Source organism: Crassostrea angulata, chromosome 4 (genome assembly GCF_025612915.1).
Source record: "Crassostrea angulata isolate pt1a10 chromosome 4, ASM2561291v2, whole genome shotgun sequence".
NCBI classification, from domain to species: domain Eukaryota; kingdom Metazoa; phylum Mollusca; class Bivalvia; order Ostreida; family Ostreidae; genus Magallana; species Magallana angulata.
The window spans coordinates 11,444,344-11,463,520 of NC_069114.1; the positions used below are offsets into that span (position 1 = coordinate 11,444,344).

The 19,177-nt window shown below is 32.0% G+C and overlaps 1 protein-coding gene across 1 annotated transcript in view; it reads right to left on the reverse strand.

Moving 5' to 3' along the window:
• LOC128179445 (26S proteasome non-ATPase regulatory subunit 1-like) overlaps positions 1–18,642 on the reverse strand; it is a 109,086-nt gene extending 90,444 nt beyond the window's left edge. Inside the window, exons 1-20 of the mRNA XM_052846874.1 lie at positions 18,500–18,642; positions 18,296–18,339; positions 17,291–17,364; positions 16,788–16,851; positions 16,383–16,488; positions 15,700–15,842; positions 15,231–15,293; positions 14,689–14,832; positions 14,282–14,350; positions 13,697–13,869; positions 13,366–13,420; positions 12,466–12,603; positions 11,954–12,042; positions 11,556–11,634; positions 11,098–11,197; positions 9,462–9,535; positions 8,841–8,901; positions 6,104–6,154; positions 5,579–5,655; positions 4,494–4,709 (exon numbers count right to left, since the gene is read on the reverse strand). Coding sequence (XP_052702834.1) covers positions 4,494–4,709; positions 5,579–5,655; positions 6,104–6,154; positions 8,841–8,901; positions 9,462–9,535; positions 11,098–11,197; positions 11,556–11,634; positions 11,954–12,042; positions 12,466–12,603; positions 13,366–13,420; positions 13,697–13,869; positions 14,282–14,350; positions 14,689–14,832; positions 15,231–15,293; positions 15,700–15,842; positions 16,383–16,488; positions 16,788–16,851; positions 17,291–17,364; positions 18,296–18,339; positions 18,500–18,524 — 1,845 coding nt within the window. The 5' untranslated portion in view covers positions 18,525–18,642. The remainder of the gene's footprint in view (positions 1–4,493; positions 4,710–5,578; positions 5,656–6,103; positions 6,155–8,840; positions 8,902–9,461; positions 9,536–11,097; positions 11,198–11,555; positions 11,635–11,953; positions 12,043–12,465; positions 12,604–13,365; positions 13,421–13,696; positions 13,870–14,281; positions 14,351–14,688; positions 14,833–15,230; positions 15,294–15,699; positions 15,843–16,382; positions 16,489–16,787; positions 16,852–17,290; positions 17,365–18,295; positions 18,340–18,499) is intronic.
• Positions 18,643–19,177: the final 535 nt, after the last annotated feature.

A 19,177-nucleotide genomic window follows, 5' to 3' on the forward strand; every position in this document is an offset into this window, starting at 1 on the left:
GTACCCGGAGAGAACCCACGTGTCCAAGATGGGGACCGCCATACCCTATCACATGCAACCACTATCGATCACGGGGATCAAACAGCGGTGAGAAGCGAGTGCATTGTCCACTACGCTACTTGGACACCTTTTTTTTTCAATTAGTGCATGAAATCACAATTTGTTTTATTATACTTTCATGTTAAATACTGAATCTGATTGGTTAAAACGAAGTTAATAATCCGTTCTATTACCCTCAGCAACTAACTTGGCAATGGGTAACATTATATAAATAGTGCCTGTTTGGGAGGGTAACTGTTGAAATTCTATATTATCTTCGCGGTTTATAAAGCGTAAACTGTCCCAAACCATTTTATATCGTATAAAACAAATAAATATTGAATTCATTCCTTAAATAAATACGATTTTCAAAAAAAAAATTTAAAAAAAAATCTGCAATTTCATACCAGGTGATTCTGTCATATTATATATTTAAGTTTAATATTTGTCTTAATGTTATGATTGCATCATGTGTTACGTATCGCATAGCCCCCTAACTCCGTCATTACCAACTACGTCTAAACCAATCAGATTTCAGTATTTAACATGAAAGTATAATAAAACGAATCGTTACATGCGCGTACGGTTCGGCGTATAATTTACGTCATTTCGATATAAAAGCAGTGAAAAATTCTTTAAAATTAAGACATTCAGTATAATCAAATAAATAGTGCCTGTTTGGGAGGATAACGTTGGATGACAATGTTTCCCTCTGGGTGTCAATTTCAACTGTTACCCTCCCAAACAGGCACTATTTATATAATGTTTCTTTATTTCTAACGCAAAGAATAAACATGAAAAGAAGAGGGAAAAGCCCTAATGTTCAACTATTACATGACTGTACAGTAAAACACGGTTATAGCAAACACGGTTATTATGAATTGACACTTACAGTGAAGTCATTTTTCATTCCCCATTGTAAACTTTACAGATATGATGCATTGGTTTATAACACATCAAAATCGTCCGTCCCTGGCACTTTGTTATAAGTATGTTTTACTGTATGTACTGTATGTCCATTGTACAGTAAAACATGCTTATAGTGAGTTTACTGCAACTTTTTTTTTTACTGTATATTGTTAATTAAGCAACATTCAATGCATCATGATTTCTGAACATTTAATGCAATTTTGCCTGTAATAAGAAATAAAAAGAAGCAATCTGATATCATATATAATATACACTTTCATAACCAGACTTCCTTTAAAATTTACAATATGTCCTTAATTTTACATTTATTAAAACAGCAAGCTGACTTCACCCAATCCTCAAGTTCAACTGATATGCATAACCATACATGTATATAAGAATTATCTTGAGACTGCATGCACATGAATACACCTATCAATTTCTAGCCAACACATGAGTGAGCAGCTTTGAAGCACTTAAAAAAGTGCTTTAACATGTCATTGTGAGAATCAAATTAAGAATGTTTACAACAATTTAGTTTGAGATAAATCCTCGGCAGTTTACTCTGTCCTCTACCTAAACTACCAAGATAATTATCAAGAATGGAACAAGTAAATTTAATCCAAACATATTCAAATATCAGCATCAAGGAGAAGATACCTCTGATTTCAAGGTTGTTGTTTCATCATAAGACAATCAATTTTTTTCATTACATAATTTGTAAACAAAGACTGACAAAAGATACACCACATTGATTTTGGAATAAATTATCTGGTGAATCGACACAATTTATGCAAAAATTCCAAAATTCTGCCACTCAAAGTAAACACCAAAACAATGCAATTTATTGATACCTTAAGAGACCTTCATATATATACCACTTTAAGAGGCAATTACTTTTACATTTCGGCATTGCAATTTTATGATTATTCCGAATAAATAAGTCAAGTCGCCTGAGGCTGGCGCTGCTAACAAAGGACTAGTAAGTGCATTGATTTCATTTGATTTCTGCTCTTATAGTCCTAAATCTGCCAGACAATTCATTTACTTTGGTCATTATGCAACATAAACATGAAAGCAAATGAGCAAGATCAGAGAAATAAAGGAAGTTTGTAAAATTATAGCTATCTAAGTTAAAACACAGATATTCAGTATGATCATTTTGTCATATGATCAATGTTTCTAAAATGCTGCAATATGATCCGTGTTACAGAAGAGCTTTAATAATGATGAGCAGTACAAACAAACTTCAATATTAACAGCGTTTCTGAGAAATTTTAACATGATCACACTATTACCAACTGAAGAAACTTCAATATATGATGAAAGTTACTGAGAAACTTCAATATACGATCAATGTTACTGAGAAACTTCAATACAGGATCAAAGTTACTGAGAAACTTCAATATATGATCAGCATTATCAAGATACTTCAATCTATGATCTGTTTTACTGTGAACCTTTTATAGGATTTGTTTAAATAAGATGTGTAAGGTTATCATTTTTGTTTGCTGATATGTTTAGTTTCTTTTAGAAACCTTACAACACCTAGACTTACACTTTTTTTAAAGACAGTACATCACAAGATGGCGATTTAAATGTTTTGTTCAGTTGTTAATTTTATTTCGGCAAGTAGGTCCCCCTCTTTAATGGGGTCGACAGAGCCCTTTTTAAGCAAAAAAATTTAAAAAGTATAAATAGGTTGACTTTGAAGATTGTGTTGAAAAATTACCATTACTTTCAATGAATAAATGGTTTAAATCAAAAACTTATCATAGTAACCTTTAATCTTATTTTACAGTTTCAACAAAAGGGACACAATATGCTTTCCTTAAACTAACACGTCGTAATACTTAATTTTTTCCTTAAACTAACACGTCTGAATTTGCATCACAATTTTCAACCCACTTTATTCAATACAGATTAATTTAAGATTGTTTGTTTATCACTTCCCTGCCCTGTGTACAAACTAGTGATTACCAGGGGGATAGTAATCTAGCCTGGAGGCATGAATAGCACATGCAGTCTTGTGTCATCGTTGTTGATAGAGTCTGAAGTGACGTATGAATTAGTTCACCAGAGATTTCAATTCCCCAGCTATTTAACCATCCATCTATCATCATTGCAATTATTTTTCAAGATTTTTGGTTAGTCTAACTTTTCTAACCAATTCAGTTTCTTTATTTCTATCCGCTGATGTTTTTCCCCATAATTACCCTAGGTACGGTTCTCATTTTACTTTTACCATGCAAAATCGATTTCCTGTGTATTGTAAGCACATGATCAAAATGCATGACAGCATTTAATACTGATCGAAAGATGAATCAGTCTTAGTGAAAAAACATTTTAAAAAACATGTGGTCGGACGCTGATACTTTTTCTTTTTATTCAATATAAAAGGATGCGGTATTTTTATTTTAACACTGTGCAATTCTTATTTAAATCCAGAAAAAACGATCTTTTAAAGCAAATAAATAGCTACCTTACAATGAATGTATCAGATTTATTAGCTCGAACTAAATGAAATAAACAAATCCTCGTGTTCTTCAGGAAACACCAAAACTACAAAGCCTGAGAAAGCCTTGTGTAAAAGCATAATGGGATATATGTATATATAGTATAGTACAAGCTGTAGGAACTCTCCTCCAATATGTATTTGAGGTTAAACAAATTTCTTTACATACCAAAACTAAAATCATTGATGACACAATCATAACTTAAACACAGCATCTTGTAACTAGATTTGGCAGCCATTTGTAATTGTTATACTTAAATCTGAATCATGATCTTTGCTATTATGTTCTTCATAAAGTCAAGCATTTTACTGACTTCCTGCAGTAACTAAAATGTGGTCCTTTTTTGGAAAAAGCAAGCGCACTTTTTAACTTTTCTTTTATTCATTTAATAATAAAAATTGGCAATGCGCAATGTTAAATCAGATGCGCGTGGACTTAAGAACCACGGAATTAATTTTTGATGGCCTAAGAAGAAATAAAATTATTAGCATTTAATTTGTTATTATAAATTACTGCAGTGTATTGATAATAATTCATGTTATTATATTCATCTGTGTTTCATATTGTAAAACGTGTCAAAGATTCAAATATGATCAATGTTTCTATATTCTTTGAACATAAACAATGTCATAGTGTTACCACCATATACAAATCAATCTCTGTAGGTCAGATTCAATATAACTAATCTCACTGGACAGTGTCCAATCTAGCCAATGTTACTTTGTCCATCACAACAATTGTTACTGGACTATGTCCAATATAACAAATATTACCGGACTGATCATAAAATGATTACTGTAATTCAATTTGATTAACATACTTGAAAGCAAGTTATTAATTATTAGAAAAAATTCTATTTCACTAAAAAATGTCCCTGGAGCCATTCATATTAAAATGAAACAGTAATCTGAACTGAAATCACACAATAATATCATTATTTATAAAAGTTTTCAAAAAGTCCACCATTTAGTTCAATAATCTGCTATGCAAAAAAAAAAGACTCTGGAACAAATATAACGACTGACTCACCGCCACGTGCAGGAGTTTACGGATGGCTTGGTTGCTTCCAGATCCGCAGTACGCCATGGCGAGGGTGAACATTCCGGACCAGCGGAGGATGGGGTCCTTGTCCAGACAGAGGCTGTCAATCAAAGCGTCTGCCTCCTCCAGACGACCATACATGGTCAGGGCGATCCCCAGGGCCAGACCCCGCAGAATCTTCTCGTGCTGCGTCTCCTTGGCGTACTGAGGAAAAACGTTATAAACAAATATAGAATAGAGCAAACAATGGAATATTTTTTGTTAATAATGCAAAATTAATAGATAATCCTACATCTTCTTGTGTTATTTCCTTGGCGTACTGCAGACATTTGTTATAAAAATCATAAAAACACAGGAAATTAAGAATTTCATTTTTTATGATGCAATATTTAAAAAATTCCTATATCTTCCCTCGCTGCATCTCCTTGGCGTACTGCAGAAATTAACTTAAAAATATCAATGACAAGAAAACACAGAAATTTTTTTTGTTTGTAAATACAAAAACACATAATTTGAAATACTCCTTCCTATCTATGTTTCACATTTTAAACAATAAAATACACTGAATGCAAAGTATCAGTTCTAGTTGTTTTATAAATTGTGGTTCATTTCTTCATTGCTTTACAATATTTTTTAATATATAGTTTATTTTTCAATACTTTGACCATAATTATGTTATTCTATAAGTTCAAAACGAAAATTTTCAAAAATTAAAACTTTCAGCAATTAGTGATTTCTGGTTAATAATCTTGAAATTTAATGTTACACAGTACTTCCTGTAATTTTTGTGCATTTTGCAAAGCTTTGTTAAAGACAGTTCTAAAAAAATTTCAATGTCCTCAATTCTCTTATATCTATGACAAGATCTACTTTGGTCCAAACAAAAAAATTCTAGTACATAATAATGTTTTATGATGACATTACTTTGGCCAGAGTCACATGTACAGATTATGTTGCATAATGTGCAAAAGTTATGTTGGGTAAGAATAGCAAGAATCCTAAAGATTCTAATAATTCCACATGAACAGTTTCCACTGTCAGTCCATTCAGTACTTTGATGCATTGATACATACAGCAACCATGTCTTCAATGGCTGTTGACTGTTTGGTTCCCAGCATGACCAATCCCATAGCTATCCCAGCAGCCTCACCTGTAGGCAGAGAACCTCATATAAATAGAAGTACCGGTATGCTGTTTTAAGTCACTTCAAGAAAAATTCAGAGTTTTGACTAATTTTAAATTTTTTTTAAAGATATACAACGAAAGATTAAAGAGGTTTCAAATATGTGCTAAAAAGTATAATGCTTGAAGACTTTACTAGATATTTGAAACATTTAAAAAAATTAAATTATATAATTTTACATAGATTTATATTTATGTAACATTTTTGGGAAAAATAATTACACTGTATTAGTGTATTTTGGAAGTTACATTCTTCGATCATTAGTTAAAATTCCTTAGAAAAAAAATAAAATTCTGATTTAATTTTTTGGGATAATCATAGATTTGTTTGAATACTCATTATTGTACAATAAACCAAAATCAGAATTTAATACATGTAATTAGCATCAACAATTTTATTTTTCAAATGTACTAGCCTGTCACTGCATCATCTTGATAAAGATTAAATTTCAGCTGCTCATAAATATCTACAAAAGATAAAGGGAAAAATAGGTATTTAAAAAAAAGATGATTGTACTAAATCTAAAAAAACATTAATCAGTACACAACAAAATAAAAACTCTCTCTCTCTCTCTCTCTCTCTCTCTCTCTCTCTCTCTCTCTCTCTCTCTCTCTCTCTCTCATTTTGGACCTCTATTTCATATCTGCCTTTGATTTAAAATGGTGTGTATATGGAAACTTTATATGACAATTTTAAAGATGCTAACCATACCAATATCAAAAGTTAATTATCAACAACTGATTAATTTCAGGAATAAAGAGACATTTAAATGAAAAATCCTGATGGAACATAAAACAAAAAGAAATCAATATAACTTGACTAAAATTCTCTCTTTCTCTCTCTCTCTCACCTCTCTCTCTCTCTCCCCCTTTTCTCTTTTTCTCATTCTAATATTTTAAGTGCACAAGCACTTAACCAAAATCTTACACATCAGATTAGACCTAAATTAACTCTCTGCAGATTGTCAATCATCTGATCTTAATTTAAATCTCTTGAAAAAAAAGAAAAAGAAAAACACACACAGCGAAAAAAGAGGTTGATGTAAACTAACAAATGACATTGTGTTTTTTAAAACTTGATCAAGAGCGATTAAGCACAAGTCTTTTATCATAATGGCACTATACCAGGTCTATAAAAAAGAAGATAAAATTAGATTTGCCTCTGTTGTTCTCTGTCAAGAGGGGTCAAGTCCATCATTTAAATAACATTTCCAACATGAAATAAGTCACTGATTGCTACAAGAGGGTTTTAAAGCACAGCAATAAATTTTATTTTAAGTATGAATTACGAGGCATCAGAGATACGATCTAATGAAAGTGCTGAACTAGCAGACTCTTTGAAAGTGGAGAAATTTCGCAAGGAAATATATAGAAAAACCAAAACTGTGTTAATTAAACATAAACTGCAATTTATGAACAATTCTCATAATTCTTTCTTTCATTTCTCTGCTGCATTTTGAACTAAGCCACCTTGTATTTCTCAATATATACGTCTCCTAGCTTCTCGCGAACAATGGAAATCTGAATTCGCACTTGAGGAAAAAGAACACGAGAACACTAGTACTGGCTGTTTGGAATTCAATGCGATGAGAGGACATTCCAAACTAATGGAGGAACTTGACTGCTATGTAATGGTAGCAAGTCACTGAGTGTAATGACATAGCTGTTTTAACAATGCTCCTATTGTGTGTATTCTCAGCGAGATCCGGAACTATCTATTTATTATTGCACTGCGTGTGAAATATTATTATTATTGGGTATTACCACAATGAACTGCCCAACCCTCTCATGACTGATACAATATAACTAAATAAAACAAACTAATATCAATTCATTACCAGATCGTGATTTCTGTTTTTTGGTAAGCACCTAAGCATTTTCATAGGTACATTTCTCTAGCATTTTCCAATACAGTTAATTTTCTCCTATAAACTTCGATCCCCTGAGAGGAAATCTTTTAATTCATAAACAAAAATAACAGTTATTGCTTAGTAAAAAATACTATTTAATCACTAAATCTAGACTTTGACCTCCGAAACAGCATGACCTTGACCTTTGGGGTGTCTGTCCAAACAAACAAAAATTACCAGGGTCTGAAATAGTCAAACTATTCGGCATGCACTAAAATTTCATGACATTTACATGAACACCCTCATTGTAAATCTGGTCCTTTAATGTTGTTTGCTTATGATTATATAAGTACCGTACTTAGGCTTGGTCTTGTACACCAGTACATTTTTAATTGCTTATTGAAGTTGTCACAAATAACACTTCACAGTATACAACATGTTAAATATATCTATCATAATTCTTGGTTGTTCCATGTCCCTTCAAGACTCTCTTTCTGAGTTTAATAAAACATACAAGCATCATGCTCCAGAGGCACTGAACACAGATAAACTAACACTTGATCCAAGTCTAACTTTTACAATAGGAATACTGTAAGCGTATCAAATTTGGTTATTTTTGTTAGCGTTTTTGGTGAAAGTGGTTTCAACTAAATTTCCTACATTGCTAAATGCCATGCATTTGTGTATAAAAAAAAAAAAGGTGCACCCAAAAATGTGCTGATTGATTCAAATTCACAACAACATTTTCGAAAACTAATTTCTACCAAATATAGTACTCGCCAAATATAATACGTAAGACTGAGAACAAGAACCAGCACACCCAAGTTTTATGGTCCTCAAGACGAAGGCCATCAAGGCCAACCTTCCTGAAGTTAATTCTCAATTTTAAAAGTCTGAGAATTGACCTCACATTATGAGCTTTTATTCTAAGTTTAAACTGAGAACTGAATTGAGTGATTTGAAAATTTGGTGACAGTGGGACCAGATCTTCAACCAGAATGTCTCTCCTGCTTATCTACTGTCCACTTGCGGACCATACAAGGGGCTACTGTGGTTTCCTTAACATTCAAGGGTATCAATTTTCGTGGATAAAGTGAAAATCACTGTTTCAAGGATACATAAATTTGTGGCGTATATTCATGGCTAATGACCCCATCAATATAAATTGTTAGTAGAAATTGTACTTCAATGAGCATTTATATCATGGATAAACTTAACATCAAAATCCACGAAAATTGGTAATCAACGAATATTGAGGAAACCACAAAAGGTGTATCTGATTTTGTTTCCAAGCAGTTGTTACCTTGTCTGGCTGTTCCCATGGCAGCCAAACCCAAACCGAGGCAGCCCCCATGTCGCACCATCTGAAAAATCAACAGAATCCACAACTTAAGTACTATAAAGGCATTGAGAGTAAAGACAGGCATCAATTAGAATACCAACTTTTAATTTGTGCCAAAAAGTCTGCAGGATTTACTTCAACTCTGAGCGACATTGTTAATTTAGCGAAATTGCTGAAATCTTGATTCAATTTCGAATCAACAGTAGATTTCCCAAAATAAATATTCTTCAGGTGGAAAATTTCTTTTTTTCTTTTACTCTGAAAGAACCTTTTTTTATCTCATTGCAAAACCAGTGGGAAACACACTTTAAAAAAAAGTATCGAACCCAACCAAAAATTCCAAAAATTGTACTGCAATTTCTAGCTAACTGTTCTGAATATGCATTGGATTTAATAATTTGATCTTGAAATGTATGCATTTAGGTAATCAAGAGAAAAATGGAAGATAATTTCTTGGTAATTAGCACTATCGGAAAACTACTCACAGAGACTAATCAAACACTTTGATAGTTTCCTGAGAATTGAAAATCAAACATAGGTTTAATCGGTATTTTGATGTTATGATCCAAAAAAGAAACTTACGTCCGTTGAGGCGTCTTTTAACTGATTGAGTAAGTAATCAGTAATTTCCCCTCCGTGATTAGCATGTATTAAACCTAAAATTAAAATCAAACAATAAAGAAAACAGAAATAGTAAGGATCTGAGATTTCATGAAAATGATTTTCTCCTCAGGGAATATGTCTACTGGACTTTGCTCTAGAGGTAGAACAAAGTAAAGTTTGAATGGGCTTGAATTTCTCGACTAAGACAGCAAGTTATTATCACTTCATGCACATGCAGTAATGTTAGAAATAGGAAATACATGAGAATAATGAAAAAAAAAATGTAAATACATTAGAATTGATAAATTATAATGAATTTAATTCAATTGATTCTTTAATCTTCTGCTTTCTTTTTATATATCTTATGATAAATCAATTGAAATTATATATCATGCATAATTAGTGACTCTTGAGTGGTATAGATAATATAATAAGGGGGAGGGGGGGGGTGTGTGAATCCTCTATCTATGGTTCTTTGGTGATTTTTAAAAAAAATATTTAAATAAAAACTATGTATATAACATTATACATAATTATGCACCTTACAATACATAATGTCACAGGTAATATTACTATTGCTTCTCCATGCAAGTTTTAGAAGGTGACTATTAACCATTTCTATTTGATTTAACTCTTGTGTTTATGTTTACTTTGCAGAGGAGAAAAAACCCTTCAAGAGAGAACAATTTTTCAAAAATCTATATTTATGGCCTTCATAACATCAGGGTTTACAATGAACATGCGTGTTGACAACCACAATTTGTTTTCTGAGGAACTACACTCTTAGCCCAATCAGCTGCTAATTACCCAAAACTATCCCCTTCTCACTGCAGTCTCATCACCAAGATTCATTTGCTTTTTATTCCAGCAAATTACTTTTTTTTTCTAACATTACTACACATGACCACAAGAGTTCCTTCCCTTGGCACTCTAACTCTTGAGAAAGCTTGAAGCTGTCAGGTTCTCTATCTGTTACCTCTTTTTTTATCATTAGCAAGAACAACAAGAAAATACAGTTGAACAATCACTGCTTCATGCAAGCACTTAGGTGATTCTCAGTCTGATTTTGTGGGTGGAAGAAATGATTCACTATTCTAATCCCGCAAACAAATACTTCATGCAGAAATCCTATAATATGATGAGCATGTTTGCACCTTGGTGAACTGGGGATATTTTTAAGGTGAAAAGGGTTTATTTTGTTTTCGCAAAGTTTTTAAATCATGACAGGCTGTCAAATACAGCTCAAATATAATCTCTAAAATTATGTTTTTAAAACCTTGCATACTGTTTTTCAAAATAACTCATCTCTTAAAGTTCCATTATACATTGTACATTTTTCAATGAGGCAATGAATTTTTCTTGATAGTTTGGAGGGCAGATGACTCAATCTGCTCTTAATAAAGTAGAATCTTTTTAAATCTAATTATTTTACAGTACAACTTTATTGAATTTACTTAAACTAAAGGTTGTGGAACCTAAACAAATTTGTTTAATATTCTAAATACAGTAGAACATTATAAATTAATCTATTCTACTTAATATAGAAGATCATTATTAAATTCATAAATTCTATAAGTACTGTGTATGAGAATAAGACACTAGAGGCCCAGCTCACCTAAAGCATAGAGTCCGCCTCCCTCAGAATATGCTGACCCTGGGCCAGAGTCCTTAGGTAAGTAGGTCGACATTAGATTCAGAGCCTCTTTTTCGTGACCCTTTGGAAAGAAATTGAATACTCATAGCACATTTCCTTGGATGCATGTTAAATCAGAATATTTAAACAATAAAAGTTGGTAGTATGATCCCCCACTTACATTACAAAAATCTTTTGAAAATTATGTTTCCCCCCAAAAAAATTGCAAATTTTTCCAATTATTTTCAAATCATGTACAATCAGGAATATAAGACCTTTCTAAAAAATACTAATTTGTCTGAGAATTTTTTTCTATATGGTGTGGAGGACTCTAAACACAATATTTGCACAAGGGAGAAAACACCGCTCCACATTTCATTTTCTAAGCTTTACTGGATTAAACTTAAAGAGATGTGTCAGAGGTCAACTTGTTAGCTTACCTTATGTATAACTCCTAGACTAGCTGTAGCAGAAAATTTAGCCCAGTTTGTAGCTCTTGCTAGCCATTCCAAATTATCTCTGCAAAAATAAGAAGTGAAACATGATGAACATTTTGTATTAGTTAGAAATAAAGTCCCTTGACTTCAGTCTTGATATTTTCTAAAATTAAAAAAATGTATATATGCAGGTTTGAGGTAATAAAGAAAATAAAACTACATGCTTAATCAATTACGTTAAAATTAATATAAGCTCAATTTCATTTAAAAATTTATAGGGTAGGAGGGGTAATTGCGAAAGGCATTGCTAAAATTTTGAAAGTGGATTAAAATTTCAAATGAAAAAACACAAATAAGTTTTTTAAATTCTTGGGTTTTATTTTAACCCTTTTCTATCTCACCTTAAAAATTGATCACAAGTTGTTCCACAATGCATAAAGGAGTTAGCTATGACAGTGGACGAATGACATACAGAGTTCCTCACAGCCTCCTGTAATAAAAAAGTAAAATCTTACTGCCGGTGATTGCAACAACCCTCTGTGCAGCTAAGAGACAAGCAAAAGAAGGGAGAAAATGTAAATGGACAAACATCCTAATGATATTCTGTAATTGTCCATTTTACAGATAGCAGATTTTACAATGTGATTTTTAATTTTCAATATTTGTGTCTTTGTCTGGATTTACATTAAATTTTCTGGACTTTTTTTTACAGCACTGTAGATTCTTAATTAAATGCGAAGAATCTATATCCGCGTAAAATCGTGAGAAGCACCCTTCGCAGATTCTAAAATCTTGCCATTATATTCTGATAGATGAGAACTATAAGAAATACGAGAAAAAATCCGCATTCACGATTTTATATTCTCACGATTTGAGATAAAAACAGCAGGATCATTTTGTTGTCTTGATTTACCTTTGTGTTTTTTAGAATAAGAGTGTCTGTTTTGTTGTTTCGGATCAGGAACTGTAGATGTAGGCCGATGGTCACCTCGCCCCCCAGAATAGTATGGAGCTTCTTCATTCTGTCCGCTAGTGTCTTTTCTTCTTCAGTCTGTATATAATAACAATATAAGTGACTCTATGGTATAGATGGTTTAACAAAAATATACATTGATTTCCTATATATATGTTCTTCAACTACTTAATTGGCGATACCATATTCACGAGTGAAATTTTTTTTCTATTGGTGCTATTTTTTGATAATTTTTCAGCTATCATCTGGACATAAAATAATCAATCTCAAATTTCAGAAATTCACTACCACCCCCCCATCCCCCCATAAAAATGCAAAAATTACCTATTTCAGAATTTTCACAGCTGCAGAAAAAACCCCACTTAAATGGTTCTTCAACATAATTTTCAACTTGATTTCTCACTTTGATTTAACAAAACAGGTTTCCTTCACAAAAGTGTTTTCCTCAGTTAGAATATAATTGAAATTGCTGTCCTTTTTCCAATTTATCTTATCTAAATACAGTCTAATGTTATTAACACTCTATGATTACGATTTTTTAACATGTCATGTTAATTAAATAGTTCATATTAACTTAACCTTGAACTTGGCAAAAAACATTGACCTTAGCAAGTCATAAAGAGCAAAAAACAGATATACAATGTAAGCTGACCAAACACAACAGGTGAGATTCCCTGATGTCTGGGGCAAAAAATATAAAACATAGTAGCAATATAATAGACACTGCATACATAAATACACAATGTCTAATGTTCAATAATTGCTCATAGAAAATTTAATGATCAAAATTTTTGTTAAAAATGTACAATACACTTAAGCATTAATGATTGTAGGCCTGACCTGAGGTTTAGCTGGGCTGGGTGAGGGGGTAGCTTCTGACGACTCTGCCTCCATCCTGATGAAAATCATTATATAACAAAATTTCACACAATTTATAAATTAAAAAAAAACATTTTTGATATTGTATGAAAGTCTTTATTATTTATTTAAAATTCACTCTGTTGTAATGATTTAAAAATCTTATTTTTTTTCCCCTTCCAACTCGACATATCTGAACAAGTAAACCCTTGAAATATTTTCACTTTTAATTACTCTTATCATCAATAAAGTGAGCTTGAATTGTTTAAGTTCTCTTCATCATGAAATTTTCAACAAGAGAAGAAACACCCACTTTTCTTTTCCCTCGTCTGCGTTTGAGTCTTCTTTTTCGTCGGCTGATTTCTTTGATTCGACCTCTGGGAGGGGGACTGTTGATCTGAGTGCGTTCTGTACACGGAGGAGAAACTGCTGTGTGGCGCTGTCGTACATATCAAAGGCGATCTGGTAGGCCATCAGGGCATTATCCTTAGTAAATACAGTGTACCAAATTATTTGTACATATCAAAGGCAATCTGGTAGACCTGTGTTTTTCTTCAGTGATAATTAATGGTATTGGAAAAGAAATTTAAAGACATAATTTAATTCACCACAATTTTATCTTAATTTGTTGAACCAAATTTACATAAATAATTTTCTAATTTGTTAATCCCAGTTAAAATAAAAAATGAGAGTTATCTTCCTTGTCAGAGGGTCAATGCTTCTCTGTGATTTAGAGTTGGTTGATCACATGTTTACCGTAAAAGCTTTGAAGTTAAATATAAACTTTGTGGAAGATGTGATCAGATAAAAACTTCAATGTATCTCATTTCCTACCAGAAGTCTACACCCTGGTTGACCTGAAATGTTTAAACTTTTTTTTTCGTAGTAACTTCCTTACCTCAGTTCCCTTCAGAAGTTTTTCTAGAATATCTGCCACTGCCTGAGCATCATCAAGGAAAATGTAGCACTGAAATTATAAATTATACAATATGTTAACCTAGCAGATTGAACACATGATTGAATTATTTGTAAAATACATTTTTAACCAGAAACACACAAATTCTTGATGAGAAAAATAAGCAAGCTGGTCATCAGACAAAAAGAAGGTAAAAGGCTTGTCCATGGACATAACACATAACTTCAAGTGTGTACAGCGGAATTTGAACCAGCAACCTTCTAGTTACTGGCAAATGCATTTGACCACTGAACCACAAGTTCCCCATTCCATTGGATACATATGTAGATTAAGAAATGCATGGATACTAGATGGACAGGAAAGAGGTGGTCAGAGACTGCAGGCCTTACCTGACACACATTGATGTAGTCTGGGGTTTTCAGCCCCATGTAGAGTTTGGTCAGAAGCAGAAGAACAGTGTTCCTGAAGTGTCGGTTCTGTATCAGTGACATACAGACATTCAGACTGTACAGCAACATGGTGTTCACATCCTCCTGTACACAACGGAATAGAAATAAAACACTGGTTAAACATGTGTCATCAACAACACTTACAATAAATTTATAATTTTCTTTAGCAAAAGTCATGAGGTAATGTTATAGAGATACATGTAAAAATTCTTCCCGTTTAAAGTAATTTTTCCATTTTGGTTCCCTACATTTCCTGCATGTAAAGAACTTACATTTCTTAATATTGACATTATTGAAATACATTATATATTAACCAAGACAGATATTAATACATGCTATTGAACCAAAAACATTGTATCAATGTTTTGAAGATGGATAGACTAAGGATAAATGAAAGGATTATGGAATTGACCATAAAAATTTTTTTCTTGTACTCCACTTATGTTTCTTTCAAAGCAAATATGTCTAATACATGTACATACACTTTCCAAAATTGCTCTCTCAAAAATGTCAATTCTTCTTGTTTCCAATGAGATTCCAACAGCCTAAAAACAACCATACAATTTTCAGGGGAAAAAATGGAAATGTGACCATATACTGATAATTTAGTCGACATCATTCAATATTTACATTAATAAAAGCAACAAATATCATCTTTTTCCCAGATCATCCGATTTCCACAACAACTTTTTTATATGAATAGGATATATTTTATTCCAGGTAAAGACATGAAGGGCAAATTCCTTTGATTTATGTCTTAAAGGCTAATTAAAGGACAGACTGAGAAAATAGCAGTTAAAAAAGATTCATTGTTTTAGTAAAATGTTCGGTCTACAGTGATTTTTACTCATTAAAATAATATGATCTTTCATTTTTATCACAAAAGTAGCAAACTTGCAGAAATCAGCCACTTCAGATTTTGGGAGATGACAAGCTTTCATTTGATTTTACCTGTTTGTATTGTCGGTCGTCAAAACAGCGCTGAAACATTCTATTTACGATGGCCTCCAGTCGTGGATCAATCTCCTTCTTCTGTTCATGGCTGCCGTCGATGTTTCGGACTCGCTGCTTGGTGTAGAAGTCTATACATTTGGCTGTCAAATGAATCACAGTAACATTTTGAACGACCATCTGACTGTAAATTCTTTATTTTACGAGAATACTTATTCAACAGTTTTGCAACAAATTGCAAGAATATCAAATAGCGAATACGAAATTTTTATCATAGTTCTGTTTAGTTTCCGTATGTCCGAAAAATAAAAGCCAGATTTTAAAATCTATGAGATGCATTTCTTGCAATTTTACGTGGATATTAATTCCTAGCGTATAATTAGGAATCTACAATATTCATTTAAAGTCTTAAAGTCAAGATTGAGTAAATCAAAGTATACTACAGGTTGCAGAAATTCGAGAAATGTATTTCTTTTATGATGTTCAAGATGGTTTAACACACCCAAATATCAGTATTATTTGATGGATCTATGAAATTTTTATTTTGAAATATGACTTTAAAATGAAAAGATTTAAGTATGATATTCCAACAATGACAAATACATATACATATGTATATGCGTATATAATTGGACACCAAATTTTCAGTCCGTGGGGAATAAAATGCAAGTTCATATCATCACCTATGATTGTTTCCACATATTCTGAGGTATCATTGACATTGAAGAGGGATCCTGCGCCAAGGGCAAAGGTCAAAGATTCTTCAAATGCCCCTAAATGGTAATATACCTGTAAATGAAAGCAAATAAAAAGGAACTGTTATTAGGTTAAACAATATTTCTTTACAAGAAAAAAATGTCATGTTGAATTAAGGGACATTTCTTTATCCTCTTTATTTACTAAATCTAATTAATTAAAAAAGGCTATTAACTTCAACTAATTAATATATCATACACTGTAAGTATGTTAATATTTTTTATTCAAATCCTTTCAACCATCGGTCATAACATAATTTCAGGATAACAAAAGTAGTACTTCAGTCAATGATTTTTCACTTCATTATGTGATCATGTAAAATATATACAAACCTTTGAAGCTACCAGTGCTGCGAGTTCACTCTTTTTAAATGATGCATCTTCATACAAAACTTCTCTGAAAAAAGAATTTGTATAATGAGATACCTGATATCTTATTCATTAAGAACTTTTACAGTACTTTTTAACATATTTTTTAAGAGAAAGGTTTTGTGCACTTACAGAGCTCTACAAAAAGCTAATACAACACAACTTGCTAAGAAACACTACTTGATATTTACAAAAAGCAATGAAGGCTTGCAAAATATGTCAGCCATCCAATTTATCTTTCTTAATTACAGACTTAACTGAAATATTTTGTTGCAAACCCATTGGCCAAATTGATATTTCAGTATGAAAGCATTATTAAGTGCCATTCTGTCTGTGTCTTGGTAAAACTGTTGGCCAAACTGGTTCAGTAAAATAACTTCCCTTCCAGACCATTAAGTAACTCTATAACATGGGAATAATTTACAACTTGTCTATCATTTTTCACTCTCCTTTCTCTGTACACTTACATTTTGTCCACATTTTCTGATATTTCTGCCCAAAACACATCTACAATGCTGTTTAGTTTCTCCAAAGCAAATGCCTGCAACACAAAGATACATTTACATATATTAGTGACAATTTCAATTTGTTGGATCAAAAACAGTCTCTGGGTAACAAGCAAAAAATCAAGCGAACAATTGCAGTACATGTATCAGCTTTAAGTACCCTAATAGGACCTATAGCGTAAGCAAATGCTTTGTGTTGCTTTCAAATCTTTTATTAATAATTAATCCGCAGGGGAAAAACATTTTTATACATTATAGACCTTTTTCGAACATGCAGATATTGTTCAGTCCACAAAATATCCATTTAATGGATGGTAACAAGGCATTTTGTTTATATAAACATTTGAATTTGCCTGCCACTTTGTCGGAAATCCCACTCAGAATGTCTCTAATTTTATCATTAACAAAGCGAACATGAACAGCGAATTTTCAAATGTTAAAAGTGGCAGTGATGATTTTGTTGCAAAAACAATTACTGTGGAATCATTTAAATTTGTGGGGGTCAATTTTCGTGGATTGTGGAATTTTGCTTATTTGTGAGGATGTTATTTCGTGGATTTGTCGGTTTTTAGTATCAGTAAGATAACAATATCTATCAAAATTTGTTTTTGTCGAGGATGTAAATTCGTGGGGGATGTCTACCCATGAAGATTGAACCACCACGAATTTTAATGATTCCACAGTAAAATGGGGTTATAGAAGAGCAAAATTGTAGGTATTTGAGACCAATCATTATTCATATGAAATTTAGGCGATATACATTGTGATATTTTTTTTTATTTGCTACAAAGAAATTATAAAGGGGAGAAATTGTATCATTAAACCGGGTCTGTAGGACATCTATCATTATAAAATTGAACATTTTTATCTATGTGTAGGAGACTGTAACCAGAGACATCAATAACATGTTATTTATGTCTCATGTTATTTATGTCTCTGCTGTAACTTCCAATATTTCTGACTTACTTTTAACTGTGGTTCTGGTTCATCCAACATAGAAATCACTCCAGCTAAAACCAGACAAACCAATAATTATTAATTACATTAACACATTTATAGATATATAAATAGTTTTAACGTAAAGTACATTTAGCTTTATTCCTGTATCAGTGTTTGGAAATTGTGTCACATTTTATAATTTTTTCATTTGTCAAGTCAATATCCACTTACCAGCCGAAGTGATATTCATCTTCATTTTTATTTTCTAGTTTAATCCAAAGCCGATAAATATCCGAGTCAATACAACCGGCTTTATTCATAAACAAAAAGGAAATTTCGAAAAATGTGATGTTTCATACACTAACGGAAGTGGTTATTTTTATTGAATCTCGATCCCGATAGTGACCCCCCCTCCCCCCCGTTTTTACGAACGTTTAAATTAAAAGTTCGTGTTGTGTCTGGTAAGTTTAACATTTAACATATTGGTTTAATCAGTATAGTTCATTTACTCCATGCGACGGTTGATCCAAATGTAATGTCACAGATGGGAATAAATCGTGAAAGATTCGCGTATTTAAAATTGACAAAAATTCGTACTTTGAGATACGAATGCCAATTCAGATCTAAAAAATTTAAAATGCATTACTATGATTATTTCTGAAGAAAATATATTTTATATGACGTGAGGTATTAATAATCGCCGCACGCTGGCGACGTCATTTTTGGTTTCTTGGCGTCATATTAGTTAAAATTCAAGAGTTCTTTACAAAAAAATGAGAAGGATGCACAATTTTTTATCACTTTTTTCATTGAATTGATTATTACTCTTTTTATGTTCGATAAAGTAGTATATTGGATTGTTTGTTGTGCGATTAGTTTTATTGTTGGCTTTTCAAAATAAAATGAATG